Source organism: Rhagoletis zephyria, unplaced genomic scaffold, assembly GCF_001687245.7.
Source record: "Rhagoletis zephyria isolate East Lansing unplaced genomic scaffold, Rhagoletis_zephyria_1.1 Rzeph_scaffold_01257, whole genome shotgun sequence".
Classification (NCBI taxonomy): domain Eukaryota; kingdom Metazoa; phylum Arthropoda; class Insecta; order Diptera; family Tephritidae; genus Rhagoletis; species Rhagoletis zephyria.
This window is the reverse complement of record NW_016158341.1, coordinates 33,627-54,420: the sequence shown is the minus strand read 5'-3', so window position 1 is coordinate 54,420 and position 20,794 is coordinate 33,627. Positions and strand designations below refer to the sequence as shown.

The 20,794-nt window shown below is 36.7% G+C and overlaps 1 protein-coding gene across 1 annotated transcript; it reads left to right on the top strand.

Moving 5' to 3' along the window:
* The first annotated feature begins 5,233 nt into the window (after positions 1 to 5,233).
* On the top strand, positions 5,234 to 20,481 carry LOC108363366 (transmembrane protein 26). The gene is made up of 8 exons (XM_017616711.1): positions 5,234 to 5,427; positions 13,280 to 13,578; positions 13,736 to 13,916; positions 13,992 to 14,143; positions 19,434 to 19,638; positions 19,724 to 19,780; positions 19,895 to 20,155; positions 20,244 to 20,481. The coding sequence occupies exons 1-8, from the start codon at positions 5,234 to 5,236 to the stop codon at positions 20,479 to 20,481; spliced, it is 1,587 nt and encodes a 528-aa protein (XP_017472200.1).
* The last annotated feature ends 313 nt before the right edge of the window (positions 20,482 to 20,794 follow it).

The window sequence follows — 20,794 nt, the reverse complement described above, 5'->3', positions numbered from 1 at the left end:
TGTTTTTATCATGGTGATAACCAGTCATTGAACAACCGGCCCTAATTCGCAGTTAAACATAGTTACCGACGCACAATGAGCCATATGACGAATTAAGCAGAAAAAAAAAAATGGAATTTTAATGTTTTGATAATTCCCACTTGTTAAGAAATTTCCAATTGCATAGAAAAAGTTATCCTTTGGTGTTTTAAAGCCCACTTTGTTATTTTTTTGTAGGTGAAATTTGAAGTTTGTTTTTTGAAAAGTACAAAAATGAAATGGACATGTTTAAAAAGTTGTCTGTTCTTCATCACAGTGGTGTATCAGGACGCTGGAAAACTTTATTTGGGAGGGGCCTAGGGGGGTTTTTCGTCAAAAAATATCAACTAAGTCGAACTTTTTTGGTACTTTCCTAAAATTTTTCTGTGAGACTCTTTTTCATCCCTTCTTTTGAATACTGCTTAAGCCAGACTTTGCAAGACCTTGTAACAATGTCAAATTCCATATATATATATTATATCTGTACGACAAAATGGTCATAGTTAGCCAAGAGTTGCCTCTAATGGGATTAAATGTACCATAGACCCCACTATTGGAACATACCTCTATGTCCTCTGCTTTGGAAGGCCCCATACAAAAATTACATTTCTATAAAATTGACCCCCACCATTCCAAAATACTTCATAGGAGGTAAAAATGCATGACCAGCTTACAGAATTTTTCCCTTTTTCAGGGTGCAATGGTTAGCAGTGCGCACTACCATTTCACAGGCCCGGTGCAACACAACATAAAAAAAAAGAAAGCTGTTCTAAAAGCGGTCGCTTCAGCAGGCAATGGCAAACCTCCGAGTTTATTTCTGCCATGAAAAAAAGCTTCTCATGAAAATAAATCGCCGTTCGGAGTCGGCGTAGAGCTGTAAGTCCCTCCCCTTTGAGTGACAACATCAAAGCGCACGCCACAAACCGGAGGAGAAGCTCGGCCAAACGCTAACATACTTGTCAGCGCTAATATGTCAGTATTATTATGCTTTTCTCTATGATAAAATGCACACACTTATGTAAAAAAGAATATTTTTATATTTCCAAGAATAACTGATAAGCGCTGTTTTGGTTTTGGTTGACCGTAAGAGAAAGATGAATATACATACACAGTAACCAGTATATCGACTGTTGAGTGGAAGATCGACCTATCTCGGCAGCCAGTTCGAAAACACCCTGTCTCAAAAACATCCTTTTTCAGAATTCGGTTCAAACACGCGCTATATGGTAACAAAACTGTAACAAAAATTTGTTACTGATACAGAATAGAGCTATAAGACGACAATTTAAATTCCTTTCTCAAGTAATTTTTGTAATAAAAATTTAAATAAATAAAATTTACATTAAACTTTTTTCAATACAAAAAAAATTCTTATCAACATAATAGGCGTGTTCACGTAATTGAGTAAGTGGGCTGGTACTGTGGCAAAAGAGCAGATTGTTTACGTTCCCACGACAGTCGGGTTTACGCAACCGGAACGAGCCGGATTTATATCCTGCCAAGGACTGTCACTCCATCATCACTCTCTAAAAACTTTGGGGAATTTGTGTGCTGTTACAACAACAACATGCCAGCTGGTTGATCTGGATCACTTTCATTGGTGGTGGGTATCATTGCGCGCCGAGGTCCAAGAGCCTAGGTCGCTCTCGCTTCTCCCCTTAAGCTCAAACCTTCCTAGGTCTAGTCCATCCATTAGATTCTGCATTAAGGGGACCTTCCTCTGTGTATGAGCCTCTGAATCTTGCTGGTTGGTGCCTCGCGGGTTTGAAGATTAGGCTGGAGGTGTGGACTGCTATTGAAGCATGGGGATTTTCGTCCACCTGCATTTCTTCCTCGCCACCTTCCTTCTTTTCTTCCGCTGAATTTTGTTGCCAGGGACTCATTGTAACATAGCTGAACCTATAGTTCAGCTTATTTCCAGCTCTTCTGACGCGTCTGCTCGAGCCCTGCGGGGATCTAGCGAGGTGAGAAAATACCTTTCCAATGATACCTCACAAGTCTAAATCGGAAGAGTTTAGGATCAGTTCTTCAAGTTCAAAGTTAAAAAACAGCATCAAGAATCTCATTATTACGATTCCGTTAAATTTTTTTTAATACTTTTATGTAAATTTTTTCAGCTAAACCGTTTTGTCATATGAGGGAATTTTTCCAAAAAACATCTTTAAGAAACTGTTTTTATTCATAAAAAAATCAATTTTTGGAGGTATTTTCAAATCGGTCCAGCTCGCTTAAATCTTAACATGTTTCCGAAATATTTTGTTGGACGTCTTAAAATATAATAAATTTTGTAGTCCCGGCGGAAAAACCGCAACTTTTTTTTGTTGATGCAGCCTAATGTACATACACATCAGTGGTACTTAAGCTAAATACAGAGTTTTTTCACTTTCTCCTCAAAGATATCCTGCTATTGAACTGTTATTAGAGTCGCTTGCGAATATCAATAATTGCACAAATCACATTGACCTCACGTGATTTAAGTGTTAAAAGCCAGTGTCATGTACTTACTTAGTACTTTAGAAGTGGGAGGGGCGTATTTAAACAATTTAGTAGTCAACACCACAATCACCCGCCACCCCCATTTGCCACATACATATATACATATATAAAAAGGTAGCGACCACTAACCAGCGGGGTTTAGGTGTGGGCAGCGTCATTAAATTGTCTGCACTAGTTACTTTTCATCAAACTTATTAGAACTGGTGTATGTCATAGTGGGGCGAAATAAAAAACCATTCACACCCACACATGCAACGGAATCGCGCGTTTTCGCGGCGTGCTGTAAACATTGTTTTTTTTTAGTGTTTCGACCGCAGGTCAGCATGAATGGCAGTTAAAAGACAGCGAAACCAATAGCTACAAAAACATGTGTGTATGTATATACATACATATATACGTGGCGGTACGAAAAAAAAAATCGAAAGTCGTCATCATTATGATCGTTTGTCATCGTAAGAAACATAATTATGACAATTACTATTGGAGAAAGTAGTAGAAAGTAGCACATCGGGACGTAAGCGTTTGTTCACTGATTTGAGCTTTAACTTCAAATTAAGAAGACCAGAGACCGAAAATAACAGCTAAATATTGTCGTGGAAGAAAGTTATCAATGGTCATTTGATCCCAGGACCTCCTGGCCAAGAATCCTGGATTGGCATCGGCTAGTATCGCCTAAAGAATTGGAATCGGCAACGACATCTGCCGTTTTTGGCCGATTCTTATCCGATTTTTTTACCTTCTTCCACACTTCATTCCATGTTATTTATTTTTTACTTTTTTAATTCCTTTAAAGTTTAAAATAGTAATGCCTTTGAGTCCCCATATCATAAATGTGTTGTCACGTTTCGTTTTTGTGACGTACGGTGGTGAGAATAAAAATAGGGAATACACATTTTAGCAAGCTTTGGCTATTTTTCTTTGTTTAAAAAATGTTCATTATTTTTTATGAAAATATAGCTTACTATCTAAACACAACCCTGCAAATAAAAATTTTCAACCTTGAAGAACATTTATAAAAATTCGACGAATTTTAACAAATGTTATCCAAATTTTAATATGCTTTATCAGATGTTTTAGAACTTTTTTGAGAATGCAGTTTTTTTAAATTTAGTTATAATAAAGTTCAATTTTGAAGTAGCTAGGACTTACCGTTGATTTTGCGTAATTTTTTTCGCGCATTTTCTTCCTTACAAAGTATGTATGTTCGAAAATTTGTTTTTATGGAGAAAATCTGCAACACCTTCCACAAAGAATATTGCCAAAAATCAACGGCAAATTTGCAGTTAATTATAATAAAATACCTATAATGTTTCTAAAAACTCGAATTAAAAAGCTCAAAACTTTGATGAAGCTTTTTCGAATTTCGCCAGTTTTTTGTACAAAGTTTGAAATTTTTACTTACATGGTTTTTGTTAGATAATGAGCTGTCCTTTCATAGAAAAATAATAGTAAAGGAAAATAGCTAAATTCTAGAATGTCTCTTCTTTATTTATATTTTTGTCACTATATGTATTGTTATGATTATCCTTGATTTAATAGCTGAATTCCTAAATCCTTCGGTTACGGTTACTGTTTATTAACAAATTGTATTGAAAACACACTGAAGCTGCATATTTTTACTACAATGAGTATAACTAGAAAATGTAGTTTCGAATCGAGAGAGGGTTAAGAAAGCTTTCTCTCGAAATTTTTAAATCACACGAAAGGGACTCACCTTGTCTGAAATGCCGTTTGGGGGGCGAACGGCTCGGAGAGGTCTTTCCCAATTTTGATGGAGCTGGTGATATTGCTCAACGTAATTTTCCACAGCCGTATTAGTTTCGCGGAAATGCCAAATTTAGACATCGTGGCCTTTTCGTGCTGTCGAAAGCGGCTTTGAAATCGACAAATATTTGATGTCTATCGATCCTATTCTCTCGAGTCTTTTCCAAGAATTGGCGTATTGTCTAACGCCTCACTGATAAGTCCTAATCAGTTCGTTGACGTTGGGATTCCGGCTTTCAAACAATGCGCTCGATAAGACCTTGTACCCAATTCGTAAAAGGCTGATACCGCGGTTGTTGGCACGTATGGCGGGGTCGACTTTCTTGTGGATTTTTATTTACAATTAGCTCGCTACCTAAGCATTACAAACAATCGTTATGCGAAAATCGTTTTGTGAACTACGAAGACTTCCAAATTATATCTACATCTTCGTGGTAGTGGTTAGATGTGAGTTCCAATTTCGGTGGAATTTCTAAACCTCTACATTTTTGCCACGAAAAAGTCACTCATAAAAATTCAACTGCCGTTCGAAGGCGCCATAAAATTGGTATTTGTGTGACAACACCAAGACGCACACCGTAATCAAAATACCGATTACTTTCTTACCTTATATTAGTTTTACAAGTAACTCAGTGAACAACACAATGAATGTACTTATTTACACACCCTCATCCCAGCACCTTTAAATATTGTCAGTACTAATGCGCCTAAACGTTGGTGGTCAAAGCGTTTAGCAAGCGTTTAGAACATTTTTGCACTTTTAGTTGCGGTTTGCGCTCCAAAGCGCACAGTTCGTTCTTAAAAATTTTAACAAATTTAACGGTTTTTCTTCAAACATTCTGTGACTTGTAGTTATTGAGAGCAAATATGTGTGTTACATTGGTGAGAGTGTGTGTGTGTACGCCTACTACTATGGCAATGGAGTAAAATAGCACAAAGTAGTAATTATGAAACAATGGCGAAAATCTTATCGACATTCAAAGCGATTTTGACGCGTATGTTCTTCGGCGCACACAGCATCCTAGCTATTTGGCAAGTGACCGTCAATACGAGAAACTACATCTATTGGTCACTATGTGCACCGCTGGTGTTGCTTCTGCTCGAAGGCATCTTCACGCTGATGATCAAGAAGACGCAAGAATGGCGGTGGTATGGGGTCATGTAATTGATTTTTGATTTTTTTCATTGGATTTATGTAGTTGAACGTATTTACTATATTGTTTTCTGTTTTCTTTTGTTTCTATTTAATTGCAAGCAGTTAATGTAAGCGCCTAACAAATTTGAATTTATTTTCTTAATAAAGCATATGTGTGTAAATATGTATGTATGTCAACGTATATATGTATGTGTGTGTGTACTCGGGTGTATATACATATATAAGTGCTTTCCAAAAATCCTTAATTAATAATTATCCTGCTGCACAGTGGTGCTTAATCGGAAAAAATAAAATTTTTTGAATTATGTTTGAATATGAAAAATTCATTATAAAAATCTACGAAATTGGCAGTTTTATATAAAATAAAAGCAACAAAAGTCAGAAGAGTTTTGTGCAACTAAAACTGATTGAGATTTTTGTTCACTTAAGCAATGTGTTTCTCTTATAACTTTTGTGTTTATTGTTTTTGTAGGTTCATATGAAAATATAGCAAATATTTTAATAAATATAAGCAGACAAAAATGACACTTTATAAATGCTAACTTTGACACTTTTGATGAACAAAAACTATAATTCCTTCCACTTTGTTCGCCTTCTTACTAAATATAAAAAAAATTAAAGACCGGAATATTTTCGGTCGATTTCTGAAAAAAATGTTGCAACTTTTAATGTAACTAATATATGGACAAAATTTCGGAATGATATGTTCATCGGGCCGCTTTTTACGGACTTTTTAAGGCGTTTTTGGGATTAGGTTTGTATGGGTGATATGCTTTGAAATAAAACGATTGCGCCCAATTTTTGAGGATTCACACAAAATGTTATTACAAATATATGGGCAAAATTTCGGAGTCATATATTCATCGGTGCACTTTTTATGGAATTTTTAAAACGTTTTTGAGGTTAGGTTTATACGGGAGAAATGCTTTAAAATACGGAAAATTGAGGTTCTACGCCGACTCCTTCTAATTTCTTCCAACAAAAGGTGTGGGGCTGTACCACTGTACGCTGCGTGTCTGTGTGTTTGATTTTACTCCAATGTAAACAATGCGATTGCGTCATTTTGCTTGTTGGTTAACTTTGATTTTCAATTAAAAGTGAAATCCCATTACATAAAATATAAATACATATGCATGCATGTATGTGTGTAAATGTGTATGTAATTGCGCCAACACTCCCGCACCCAAATGTAATTTAATGGTGTTTGTGCAGCGCAGCAAAATGCGCAACTTCCAGCCTGTACTTGCACGCGCAGCTCATACATACCACTACATGCATACATATAAGCACATTTTCTATCAGCTGGTTTGCCGGCGGATAGCCATTACTTTTCTTTGGTGAATTCAACATTCACTTTGTATGTGTCTGTAAGTGTTCGGAGCGTTTGTTTGGAAGATTTAATGCTATGGAATGGAGATTTTTCGAATCTATGCCTTCGTATATGTACATAAATATATAAAACATATACACACTTACTAATAAACAAATGCTTTACCAAAAAAAAAAAAAATTGTTTGCCAACATCAATCCCTGCAAAAATACGAATAATGCGTTATGGCTCCGGGAGCAATCACCAAAGGACATGCGACTAATATCACTATTGATTTCTTTGTATGGAATCAACTGTTCGCTTTAGTTCGAGCATGTCCTATGAAAAAACTAATTGTTCTTCTTTACCCCCGAATGTTTATAAAAAGCGAGTAGTCGCGTTTAAAAAATTTGAATTAAAATTTGCGCCGGCAGCGATTCGAGCCGGGGTTCTCAGGTTTGCTAACCAAAAAATCTCTCACAAACTAATTGATCTCCAATTATACCCGAAAGGGATCAGTCCCGGACTAACTGATCTCCAATATTACCCTATGATACTAATTGCGTCTAATTAATTCCGGATGATTCTCTTTAAAAATTCGCTCCGTCTCTTCAGGCAGTCCCGTCTTACTAAGATGATACCTTAACTTGCAACGTCTGCTTCTAAATTATCCTTAAAATCTCCACTATTTATGCTGTGTACATTCGGCAATCGCTTAAATGCTGGTAACTGTTGTGAAACCTTAGTTCTTATTGAGTCTTTTATCCAGATTCACTTTCAGAAATGTTGCTTCTTTTGCGTTCTTAACCTTTGTCCGTCCCACATTCGGCTGGATCTAGTTAATCTTCCTTCCATTGGAGAATGGTAAGAAGGTCGACTTAAGTAGGTTTACTGACAAGCTCTTTTCAACACACCATTCTTCTGTGTTGGTTTGAGGTTTGCCCTAAATCTAACGGCAACTATTGTGGCCATGCATATTCAACAACATTCTCCTACGGCTTAACAGGGAAGGGGTCAAAGTTGTCGCGTACACAGACGATGTAGTAATTATGGTATCTCGATTGTGCATAAATGTGATAGGCCGAATGCTTCAAAGTGGACTAGGGGAATTGGATTTTTGAGCCGATAGCGGCGTTCTCAACGCTAATCCCTCGAAGACCAATTTAATATTATTCACCCCGAGGAAAAGGTTCTTAATTTTAACTCAACCTTCCTCCAATGGGCACACTCTTTCTCTTTCGTCTTGCTCTAAGTATTTGGGAGTCATGTTCACACCGAAATTAAACTGGAAAATGAATACAGAGCCCCGATTAAAAAACCCTGTATTTCTGAAACAAAATGCTGAGTAAGAAGTTCCGCTCAATTATTGTTGGTTTGGTGGAAGCCGTAAAGACCAACTATTTATACACAATATTAGGCAGGGTACAAAGGTCAGCCTGCATTCAGAATACTGTTGCGGTAAGATCATGTCCAACGGAAGCATTGAATGTCATTTGTCATTTGCCACCGATTGATGGCTTTATAAAGCAAAGTGCTTCACTATGTGTTGAGGGAACTTATACTGTGTAAAAACCTATATCCGTACGGACATGGACGTATCCTGTACTCTTTCAAGGATCCAAGAATTCGCGAAAAACCTGACTACATTTGTCCTTTGCTTCTCTTCAAGAAAAACTTCGGCACGTGTTTCCACCAAGAAAGGAGTGGAATGAGCCTACTTTTACTCAACCTTTCGAAGTTTCTATATTTACGGACAGCTCAAAAATGGATCGCGACTTGGGGTCGGGAATTTTTTCAACTAACCTCCAAATCAAAGAGTACATTCGCGCAGTGATTTTCAGGCAGATTTCTTTTCCATAAAAGAGGCGTGCAAAATAATTTTAGCCTCGAAGCTAACGAGAACCAGCATTGCTATTTTCTCGGATAGTCAGGCAGCGATCAAGGCACTTGGCTCTGTAAGCATCACCTCCAGCATAATAAAACAGTGCAGGGAACGTTATGGCTTAAGCTGACATTCATGTCGTTGCACTGATTTGGGTGCCGGGGCACAGCAGAATTCATGGCAACAAGATTGCTGACGAGCTGCCCAGGAATGGGTCGGCTCTGTATATCTCAGAGGCAGAGAGAGAGAGGTTATTATGCCTTTGAGCTATGTATATCAAGGGCCGCATGTCTCGGTACTGAAAAAAGATGGCCAACAGTAGGTGGAAGACCTGCAATCCTGTAGGGTCTGCTGGAGTCTTCGGCTCAGCTACTGCGGTAAATGCACTGAATTTCTCATCAAACTGAACAGGATGGATTTATCTCGACTAACTGCCCTTTAAACAGGGTACTGGGTCATGGAAATCCATACTGCAAAGACTAGGACTGGAACAAACCTTTCTTGTCGTAGCTGTTACTCACCAGATGCAGAAGACACTGTTGAGCATCTGCTCCGTAATTGCCCAGCATTGTGTAGGGATAGACTTAGGTTTATAGGCAGAAAGGTTTGCGGCTTAACGGACATAAGTGATATTAACCCACTGCCACTTCTTAAGTTCTTGAGCTGCCCGAGGTGGATTCGGAGGAATTACCGACTTCTAATGTTGCACGCATAAGTGCTAATTGGTGTTGTTAAACTCGCCACTTCAACCAAACAAACAACCAACCACGCCTGCCGCTTTTACGAATCTCTCAAATTACCATATTGATATTTTTCTTAGGATGTGAGTATTGGCAGTTTAAGCTGCTTAACCGTCATTACCTTTAATTGGATGGCTGTCATAAGAAAAGGCTTTGGTGATATATGTACATAAATACACTCGGGGAGGTTCGTTAATGCCTGCGGGAGGCGACCGATTTTAAGCAGCAAAAACAGATTTTATTCGGACATGGGATCTACCGATATACATATATAAATAGGATGCATTTGCATATTGGTAATTCTCAGTTAGTGCGAATTTTCTCATGACTCGGCAGTTTTTATTCGGACACCAAATCTGAAATTTGTGTTTATATCGTGTTTGTTAATTAATTGGCTATACTTTCATAAAGAAATAATAAAAACTACAGTGCCAGTTACTGTCGAAATTCGACAGTTTTTCTAGTTTTAGAAGCCTTGGAGAGGTTTTCTAACTTAACACGTAGCAAAACTTATACGATACAAATGAACTAACCAGAAAATCTTCTGCTAAAACGTAACTAAATTTTTTTTATCTGAGAAGGTCTTTGGAGGACTTCGGCAGGACTTGGAATTGACCCGATACATTAAAGTTTATCGATAAATTTCAATGATTTGATACATATCGATAGTTCGATGAATGTCAAGAACACTAAAATTCGATAACTCAACAAAATTCGTTAACTCGACCAATTTCGATAACTGTGAAATTCGATGGCTCGATAAATTTCGGTAACTCAAAATGTAAAAACTTTGGATACCTTTATAAATTTTTACTTTTGACATCTCCACATTTTTCGAAAACTATCTAAATATTTTGATAACTCGGTACACTCTGTTAAGACGATTAAATTCGATAAGCAGTGATAAATCGATAAGCTTATATAACCTTGAAATTTCGATAAAGCGATATATTTTGAAAGTTCCATAAACTTCGCTTCGTTGAACCAACCAATTTCAGTAGATCAATAATTATCGATAACTCTGTAAGTTGTAAGAACTCCATGCATTACGACACCTCGATATATTTCGTTAAGTCTATAAATAATGATAATTCAATAAATATCGATAACTTGATACATTTATTTAACTTGACAAATTTTGTTAATCCCATACGTTTTTAAAGCTCGATAACTATCCGTAAATTTGGACAACTAAGTTCCTGTGTCTACGTTGCGATAACTTAATAAGCATGGATAAATTTCGATAATTATAAACTTCGATGATTCGATAAATTTCAGTAACATTTATGGCTGATTTTATTTCGATTCCTATCGGAAAATTTTAACTCTGTTAACCTAATTCTTATGTATTTCTCATTATCTCCATTTTCGCCTTTATCTCAATTTTCGTCTTTATCTTCACTTTTGCCTTTTTTTGTCTTCATCGTTATCACTTGTTTCTTCATCTTCATATTTATCTTTATTTCAAAGTTTAATTTCAAATACGAAGTAAAACAAAATGCGAAACAGCTTAAATTGAACAGGTTGCAAAAACAACCATACACAAATATGGAAATTTTTAAACGACGATTTTTAACCAATTTCGAAACTATAAAAACTCTCCTCATCTACAGAAAATTTACTTTCCAACGGTGTTTTTGGTTTTGAAATCGGTAACTTTACTTTGGTCTTCATCTTTGTTTTTATCTTTCACATCTTTGCTTATGTCCTTTTCTTTTTCTTTGCACGTAGATGAGATGAGGTGCGATGACGTGATAAGATGTGACGTGATTTTATGTGATGTGATAGGATGTCATGTCATGTGTTGTCATATCCTGTGATGTCATGTCATATGATCTCATATCATGTGATGCCACGTCATGTAATGCCATGTCATGTCATACGATGTCATATCATGTGATGTCAAGTCATGTGATGTGATGCCATATAATGTGATGTCATATCATATAATTTCATGTCACGTGATATCGTGTGATGTGATATCATATTATGTGATGTAATATCATGTGATGTCTCTTTATATCATGTGATAAAATGTGATGTGATGTCATGTAATGTGATCACATTCCATGTTCCGATTAGTGTATCGATAACCCTGTTGATAACTGTGTCGATAAAAATACCGATGACAATATCCATAAACATATAGAAAAATACAACGATTGTAAAATCGATTAATTCATCGATAAATATAACAATCATCAGTATCGATTATTGTACCTATCGTTAACATATAAATGACTAAATCGATAACAAAATCAATTGTTTAATCGATTATTATACCGATAACAATATCCATTATTGTATCGATAACAATATCGATTATTATATCGATTACAATAGCGGTTATTTAATCAATAACAGTATCGATAACAATATCGATTATTTTATCGATGGCAATATCGATTATTATATCGATAAAAATATTGAGTTTTATATCGATAACAATATCGATCTTCATCCTCATCCTTTTCTTCATATTTATCTTTATTTTTGCATATTCCTCTTCACCTTTACCTTAAAGTGTTATAATTTACTTTGATCTTCGTTTTTGCCAGCTACCTCTAGGCATCTTTGTTTTTGTTTTTATTCTCAAACCGCTAAACCGCTGAGAACCATTTCCATGTGCATTATTCCCCTTGAATTTGACAATTTACTCCCAACCAACCAACTGCCGCTAAAGAAGTTTCACTTCATAAATTCAAGAAATGTTCTTACCCTTTTAGTTACCCTAATTCTTATGTATCTGTCATTGTTCCACTTTCGTCTTTATCTTCACTTTTGCCTTCTTTTTTTTGACTTCATCGTTCTCATTTATTTCTTCATCTTCATATTTATCTTTATTTCAAAGCTTAATTTAAAATCTGTAGTGAAACAACAGTCGGAAATGATTAAACGACGGTTTTGGCCGTAATTTTCAACCAATTGTGAAACCATAAAAACTCTGCTCATCTACGGAAAAATGCCTTTCCAACGCTGTTTTTGGTTTTGAAATCGGTTCGGTAGAATCGCCAAACGAACGGAGACAAAATTTATGTTAGCGTATTAATATATAGATTAAATAAACTAAAGAAAAATAGCCAGAACTTACTAAAATGTGTCGTCCCAGTTTTTAGTTGGTTCACTGTATGTGTATCTCGGTAACCGATTTATCAATTTGAACCAAACTCAGTACAATTATTGATCTTGGTATAAAAAATCAATTTATATATTGAAAATTTTCGAAATCGGACTAAAATTACGCGCACTTCCAAAACAATAACGCGTAAAAAACATTAAAAACGTATGTGCGTTGTTTTAAAGCTGAAGGATTGTATACTAAAAATTTCAGACATGTGCTCACGACTTAAGAAGAAAAATTAAAAAAAAAAATCGTAGTTTGTGAGAATTGCCCATATACATACATATCTGTGGACCTTTGACAAGACAACTTCTTTCGAGTAAGGTCGTTTTCTCCCCAAGGCTGTAATTCAATGAGTTGTCGAATGATATTTGTATGTTCAGTAATTAATAAGAGTAAATAGATGATATCTTAATGAAATTTAAATAAAAATTTTTGAATGGAAGTCCCGTATAATTTACCTCTAAACACAGAGGTAGTTTTGTCAAAAGTCCACACATACATACATACATATGTATGACATACAATCATTTGGTCAGCATGGCGTATGAGTAACCTTCGCCACCTAGTGCTTAACTCACTGCCATTGCTTTGCTTACTCATACGCTCCTTTTATTACCGTTTTTTATGCATGCAACAAGTGCGTTTAGACAGCTTTTTGCTGCATTACTGAAATTGCTACTGTTGTTGCTTTGCTTTTAATTAATTTAAAATTTTTTTTTTATGTATGTATGTATGTCCCTATGTAAGTATTTATGTAAGTATGTATGTATGTGAATTTGGTTTTCTGCAGGTTTTGCCCTTCGGTATTTTTATATCTAAGCAGCATTGTTCCGGCTATTTGGTTGTTAGAATTAGATCAAGTGGCGCGTAAGCTCAACAATACAAATGGCAACAATAATAGCAGCAATGAAAACATTTTACAAGAGGTTGCTGAGAATTTAGATTTGCCTGCATTTAACATAGAACCGGATACATGGATAACATTGATCGAGCAATTTTTGATGCTAATTCTAATTGTGGGCCGTTGGATGTTGCCAAAAGGCGATTTGACACGCGATCAGCTAAGTCAGCTGCTGCTCGTTTATATAGGTGAGAGGTTAAATATTTATGTATATTTACGAGATTTTCTTCTACAGAGAGACCGTATTTATGTAAATGTTGAAAATGTTTTGGTTGTGTGACTATATATTTATTTATTAAAAATATTTAATGTTCTTAATAAAATATCATCACTATCGTATCCTAGGCACCGCTGCGGACATCATGGAGTTTTTCGAATCCTACAAAGATGTCAACATTATAAAAATACCTCTCTTGGTATTTCTCACCTTGGGCATTTGGTCCTGGAGTTTGATGCAATTCACTATTGTTTTATCGGCGACTAGAGCGCGTCGACCGCGAGGCGGTGGTCTAAATCGAAGTGACGAGTAAGTTGCATTCAATTGGCATTTATTTTTTCAAAGTTCTTTGGTTTCACTTAATTACACTTTTATATTACTTAGAACCACCGATTGCTGTGATGGCTGTTGTTGTGGCATCGATATCTGGGCCATTGTGCTCAATGTGATATTGCAGGATGCGCCATTCCTAACGCTGCGCATGCTTATAATTTTTCAATATAAGATTCTTAATTATATGAGCGTGTTTTTTACATGTAAGTACATACATATATGTGTACAGAGAAATGTTTGGCAAAAAACCTTTCAAGTTAAAAGAATGCAGAGAAATAAAAAAATGAGTTCAATGATTACACTGTGCGACAATTTTGTGAAAATTCCAAATAGCCCGGACTTTGCTAATATTTTCTGAAAGTATACGTATCCAGAAATAAAACACTCAATGGATTTGCAAAAGTTAGTTCGTACTTTTATTTTATGGCCTACTAAAGTTTTCATGTTCCGGCCTAAGTATTTTTTAAACAAATGGAAAAATGGTTAAAACAAACGCCTCAGCGAAATTAAAGGCGAATACATATGTACGTATATGGTTAAATTTCGTAGGAAATATTTCCGTAGAACATTCTAACCCATTAGCTTCCGCTTGAAAGGATCGTTTTGACCCTCACTTCAAGTAACCCCGCAAAAAGCAAGTTTAGAAGTTCGTTAGAGGATTGATATATTCTAGAAAATTGTTCTTCGGAAAATTTTACTAGGGGTCTTCTTAGACAAAAAATGCATGTCACCAACGTAAAAGCCTATAAAAAAATTAAATTAAAAATCAGCAAAAAAAAACTTGGTTTTTTTCTACAAAAAATTTTTGAAACTGAGTTTGGCTGTTATTCCCTCTTGGCATAGACTTTTTGTTTTAGTTTTATAGGGACTTTTACGTCGGTGGGTGGCATAAAGTTTTTGCCTGTGAAGACCCCTAGTAAAATTTTCCAAAGAATAATATTCTAGACTATATCAGTTCTCTAACAACCTTCCAAATTTGTTTTTTTTTTGCGAGTTTTCTTGAAATAAGGGTCAAAATGACCCTTTCAGGCAGCAGATAATGGGCTAAAATGTTCTACGAAAGTATTTCCCAAGAAATTTTATTATATATGTCTTAACCTTTAATTTCGCTTAGACATTTATTTTAACGATTTTTCCACTTGTTTGAAAATTACTGAGGCCGGGACATCGAGTTTTTTACTACTGCATGGTTATACTTTCAGAAAGTGTTAACAAAGGCAGGCTGGTTTGGGCAGTCGCACAGTGTTATAGAGCTTTGTGTAAAAGGTTAAGGAAACAAAATTAAAAAGAAATGGGTTTTAAGTCACAGCAAACAAGTTTCCTAAAATTAATCGAGATGCTTTTCATCAGATATCTACTTTTTATGGACTTAAGCTTATGAAACTCTTCGACGAAGTGTTTGTGCAGAGATTTTGTACGTTGAGTATTTATCAGGGATTGGCAAAGGGTGCTGTTTTTGTGACTTTAAGCCTACTCTCGTTAAAAACGGGGGATTCACGAACACCACCGCAAAGCGTGCTGTCTTGCAAATACAGCCACCACAAGTGAACGATGCTTATAACAGCTCATACTGATATTGTCTTCGGCAAATCTGTACTCCGAATGATCGTGCACGAAACCAGCAACCGCCGTATTTGATCGACTGCCAAAAGCACGATACTTCTTTGGACGGTTGCCGAAAGCATGACAGCTTATGTGAAAGACTGGCGAAGGCAAGATGCCGCAGTTAGCTAACATGATTTGTTGCAGAAGTCAAACCGCCGCCTTTGGTTTGTTGGTGCAGGCGCGTTTGACGTGTTGCCGAAGTGATGATACTGCAGTTCAAAAACATTCAAAGACACTTGCTTGTTTGAAATGAAGCATTGATATGTACATACATACATACGTACGTATGCACATTCCTCACAACTAGCCAGCAGTGAGCAATGCAATTGAATGGTAGACGCGCTATAAATACATACATACATGCATACGAGACGATAAATTACCCTTTACCACATTCGTCGTCATTTCAGCAACAAGTCAGATGATTTTCAGCAACAAGTCAGATGATTTTCAGCAACAAGTCAAATGGCTTTCAGCAACAAGTCAGATGATTTTCAGCAACAAGTCAAACGACTTCTGCAACAAATGATGACTCTCATGTTTTCGGAGCCGTTCAACTGCCACGTTTGCTGGTTTCGTGCACGATCATTCAGAGTACAGATTTGCCGAAGTCAATATCAGTATGAGCAGTTATAAGCATCGTTCACTTGTGGTGGCTGTATTTGCAAGACAGCACGCAATGCGCTCGTGTTCAGTCATCCTCTAATTTCGTTTAGGTATCGATACTACTAAGCCAACGCCGCTGCTCAGTCATACAAAGCAGCGGTATTGAATGAGTATGAACAGTTGACGATCAACCAATGCCAATCCCTGGTATGTATGATGGCCAACAATACCGTTTGGTTATGTTAGATTCGCCAGATTGGCGCCGTTGCTTTCGTTACCTCTTCATGGATGGCGATTAGAAGAATCTTTTCGCTGTAGCATTGTCGTCCATGCCCAAGTCATCACAATCGTTGAATTTTTATGCGCTTAATTATGTTTTCGTCCGTACCCATCGCATACGCCCCCAGAGACTGACTTTATTGGTGGTGCTAATGCTGGATAGTACAAGGTAGCTCGTTCGCCACCACCAACCTATTTTGTTATTTATTTCTCTAAGCTGGAAAATACTGCCCTGATGGCCCTGCAGTTTCGGCCGACGTTGATAATATCATCAGCATATGCCAGCAGCCTGTACAATATGCCAGCAGGCAATAAGACTTACTAAATTTAAATTCCGTGCGGTATACGGCAGACCTTTATGGACCGAGTCAGCCATCCTCGTATACTTCCACCAGCCTTCAACCCCAATAGTAGCATTCATATTCACCCCAAAAGTACAGGTACGGAATCACGGAGCCTATTTGTCCAGAAAGGGTGGACGCCATACTACTTGCTGTGACCGTAGGCCCCGTGACGTTAAGCTTGCAACAGTTTTGAATGTTATATTTTTGGCCGGCGAAAGGCGCAGCAGTGTGTAGTTCGCTGCCGTCGGCGTGGTTCTAGGTGCTTTTCTCATATATACATATACAATATTCTTCTTCTTCTTGTTTGGCGCTGTAGCCGCCTAAACGATTTTTCCCGAGCTCTACAAAGCTCGCCAGTCGTTTCTATTCTGTGTCAACCGACGCCAAATGGACATTTGCCAAGTCCTTCTCCACCTGATCTTTCCATCGCAGTTGGGGCCTCTCACTTCTTCTGTTGCAACCAGCGCGTTCCGAGTTGAATACTTTCAGAGGTGTCGTGCCAATGCTGGGCGGTCCCAAAGGAAGTGTAGGATCGCTTCCTTACTTCTCTCGAGTTAACAGCTACGGCACCGAGGGTGATACGGAAGGCCCATTTTGACTGCATGTTTGCCAGTGGGCCAATGTCCCGTTATCGTGGCTGTTAAACTGACCATATCTTTCCTTGACCTCTTTAGAAGTTCTACTGTCTTTGGTCTATCATAATGCGGCCGTATGTTCCATCGTGCATCAGCCATATGTGCGAATTGCAAATGCAGTTCCCATTTTATGAGTGCGAGTGGACGGTTTATCGGCTCTACTTCGGATTCATCAAGAGATGCTCCGATCTTAGCCAGCTCGTCAGGCCTCTAATTTCCGTACATGGTCCTATGGCCGGGAGCCCAGATGCGGGAGATGTCTATTAACTCGGTCGTCGAGCTTAACGCACATTTACAATCTCTGAATGTTTTGGACTTTGTTACCGGTGAGGAAAGTGCTAGAAGTGCCGCCTGGCAACCTTTCGATTCCGAGTACTTCCACTTGGAAGATCCTAGCAAAGTTCGGCAGTCGGAAAGAGAAAGAGAGACATTCAACGTTTCGAACAAAACCTCCGCACTCACTCCGCAGTCTATTTCGGACCCGTCAGTATAGATTTTAGTGGAATTCTCCTCGCCTATCCTGCCTCTACTCCAGTCCCGTCTAGAAAGAGACTTTACCTGAAAGTTTTTCCTGTCGTTTTCTATTTTTTTAGAGTAATAAAAACGTAAAATTCGGGGAGTATTTTGACACTTTGAGGAGTATGCACCTAATGTTTGTATAAATCTTCAAACTTAGCCTAAGGGCATTTAAAACCATATAAGAAATAGGTGGCGTTATGGTACAGAGAAGACTGGTTTGTGAAGGCACAAAAGAATAAGGTGTTCTTATGCCCAAAGAGAGTACGCTGCCGCATTTGTTGAGAAGATTCTACAACGTTGATTTTTTTATTTTATTTTTTTTTGTGTAATTACATATTATTCAATTTTTACGGATGGCTAAAAAANTACAAAAGAATAAGGTGTTCTTATGCCCAAAGAGAGTACGCTGCCGCATTTGTTGAGAAGATTCTACAACGTTGATTTTTTTTTTTATTTTTTTTGTGTAATTACATATTATTCAATTTTTACGGATGGCTAAAAAACTTACATTTGGAAAAGAATAATAATTTCGTCAGCACTGGTAGGAGTTATTTAATCCAGACACAGTAACAGTTACAACTTTTGTTAAAAATATCACTCTTCAACAATTATTTTTTGACTTTTATTTAACTACTTCTTAAATAACAGTTTTCTGATTTTTATTTTATCAATCCAAAATAACAATTATTTTTTATTAATCTGCAAATAACAGTTATTTTTGATTTTTAAATTATATATCTTAGATAACAGTTACCAAGGACTTTTATTTATAAAAGTCATCAATATAAATCAGTCACTGACTTCTGTTTTTAAAATCATATTTATAAAAGTCATTTGTATAAGTCGTAAGAAACTTTGATTCTCCAACACCTTCTTAACTGCGAAAAATGATAATGACTTCTAAACGTATGATATAAAAAAAAGTCGGTGACTGATTTTTATTGATGACTTTTATAAATAAGTCTTCAATAATTGTTATCTAAGACATATAATATAATAATCCAAAATAACTGTTATTTAGATATTATTTAGATAAAAATCAAAACCAATTGTAATTTTGGACTTGTAAAATAAAAATCAAAAATAACTGTTATTTTTTTAATTTTGCATAAAAGTTTCAAATAAAAATTTATTTAAAAATTTGATTCTCGGTGAAAAAATAAATTGATGTGTATGTATCACATAGTTGTAGAACAATGACAGTTTTCATCAATAACTCTTATTTTCGGTCTCTGACATAATTTGATTGTTGAAGGCCCCCTCTATGTTAAAAACCGATACACTTATGAACATACAAGTATTTATGAAGACTTATGTAGGTAGAAGTCCGGTTAATTTGAAGTTTTAGTCATCAATTGTAACGAAAATGTTAAACCATTGAAATTTTTTTCATTCCATGCTTGTGTAATTTTTGTGTGCTCAGCCTAAATCGTTTACGTACATATAATATTAAGTATTTTTCAAAAACCGCAACCAATAGTTTAATTATTATTGTGCTATTTTAGGTAAAAACACCTTGGTAATTGTGCTGCAGCTCTATCGTCTGTATGTAGTAAATGCCGAGTTCTGGAAGAATCGTCGCGAACAAAAGTCCGGAGGCGACAAGTCACAACATTATAAGTCGCGTCGCCGCGCCCAAGATGCTGATGCTAACAGCATTTACATGATATCCACTGAGCGTGGTACTGATGTCAAGCGAAAGATACAAAAGTAATTATACAAAATTTCAAAAAGTGTATCTTGCATAGACTTGCACATACATATGTGTTTATGCTCCAATCTTGAACTTTTTCAGAGCGCGCGATTATGCCGAAGATGAGTTCATTACGCGAAAAAAGAACAAAAAGGATAAGTGAGCGCGTTTTTATACTAATTTACAAAATTATAGTTACAGAAATTCTAAAAATTTAATGGTACATTTTCGCTTTCTTTTTCTTCTTCTTTGTTTTTGTGTTTGTTATTTAAGATCGAAGAAACATAAGCGCAAGGATACCGGCTACTCTACAGCTAGTTCGCAGAATCTCTACTCTACAAAATTAGTGGACGAACGCAACAATCGTCAAAAGGATAAGAAGGCTGGCAAAAAGTCGAAGAAACGCGATCGCAGCAATTCATCCATTGAGAGTGACATTGTTGAAGCGAAGAAGTCAAAACGTGGCGCCACAGCTGGGAGCAGCGGCGGCGGTGGCGGCGGCGGTAAAAAATCGGATAAGAAGAACAAGAAAAAGTTGGTTGATAGAAAGGTTCGCCGCTGAGCTCATGTACGTCAATTGAAAATGTGTTTTTTTGTTTTTTGCTCTTTTTGCCATCGGCAGAAAACCGACAAAAATTGAACCCGTCTTGGAGGAGACAAGCAGCTCCAGTTCGTCTACAACAACGAGCAGTTCATCGGATTCCAGTAATTCGACATTGCCCACTTATGAGGTGATCTCGGAGCGTAAATTGAAACGTCTCAAACGATCACACAGCTCTTCGGAGAGCACATCAACAGATTCGTCGGATACAACGACTTCGTCATCCTCGACGTCGTCATCGTCATCATCTTCATCGTAAATGTCCTTACAGGCCAATATTTAAAAGTAAATAGTCGTTGCTAATATACTATTAGCTGCGATGTATTGCTGTAGCATTGGTGACGTTGTATGTATTTGCATCTATGTATGAAAACAAAAGTGAAAATTTTGAAAAGAGGTAAACAATGATTGGTAACATCGTGAAAATGTGTGTTTAGATTGTTTTTTGTATACCCACAAACTTGAGGATTTGAAGTCAAAAAAGTGGTTTTGAATGCTGAAATAAAAATTTTGTAATTTTGTGAAAAAAATTGTAAGAAAGATATGTGATGCCTTTGTGGCGCCACAAGCGA

What these genes read in the sequence shown, in the direction of transcription:
- LOC108363366 (XM_017616711.1), top strand. Translation starts at nt 5,234, where the DNA reads ATGGCGAAAATCTTATCGACATTCAAAGCGATTTTGACGCGTATGTTC. An exon ending in GCTGCTGCTCGTTTATATAG is followed by an intron (nt 13,579 to 13,735) that starts GTGAGAGGTTAA and finishes ATCGTATCCTAG; the next exon opens with GCACCGCTGCGGACATCATG. An exon ending in GGTCTAAATCGAAGTGACGA is followed by an intron (nt 13,917 to 13,991) that starts GTAAGTTGCATT and finishes TATATTACTTAG; the next exon opens with AACCACCGATTGCTGTGATG.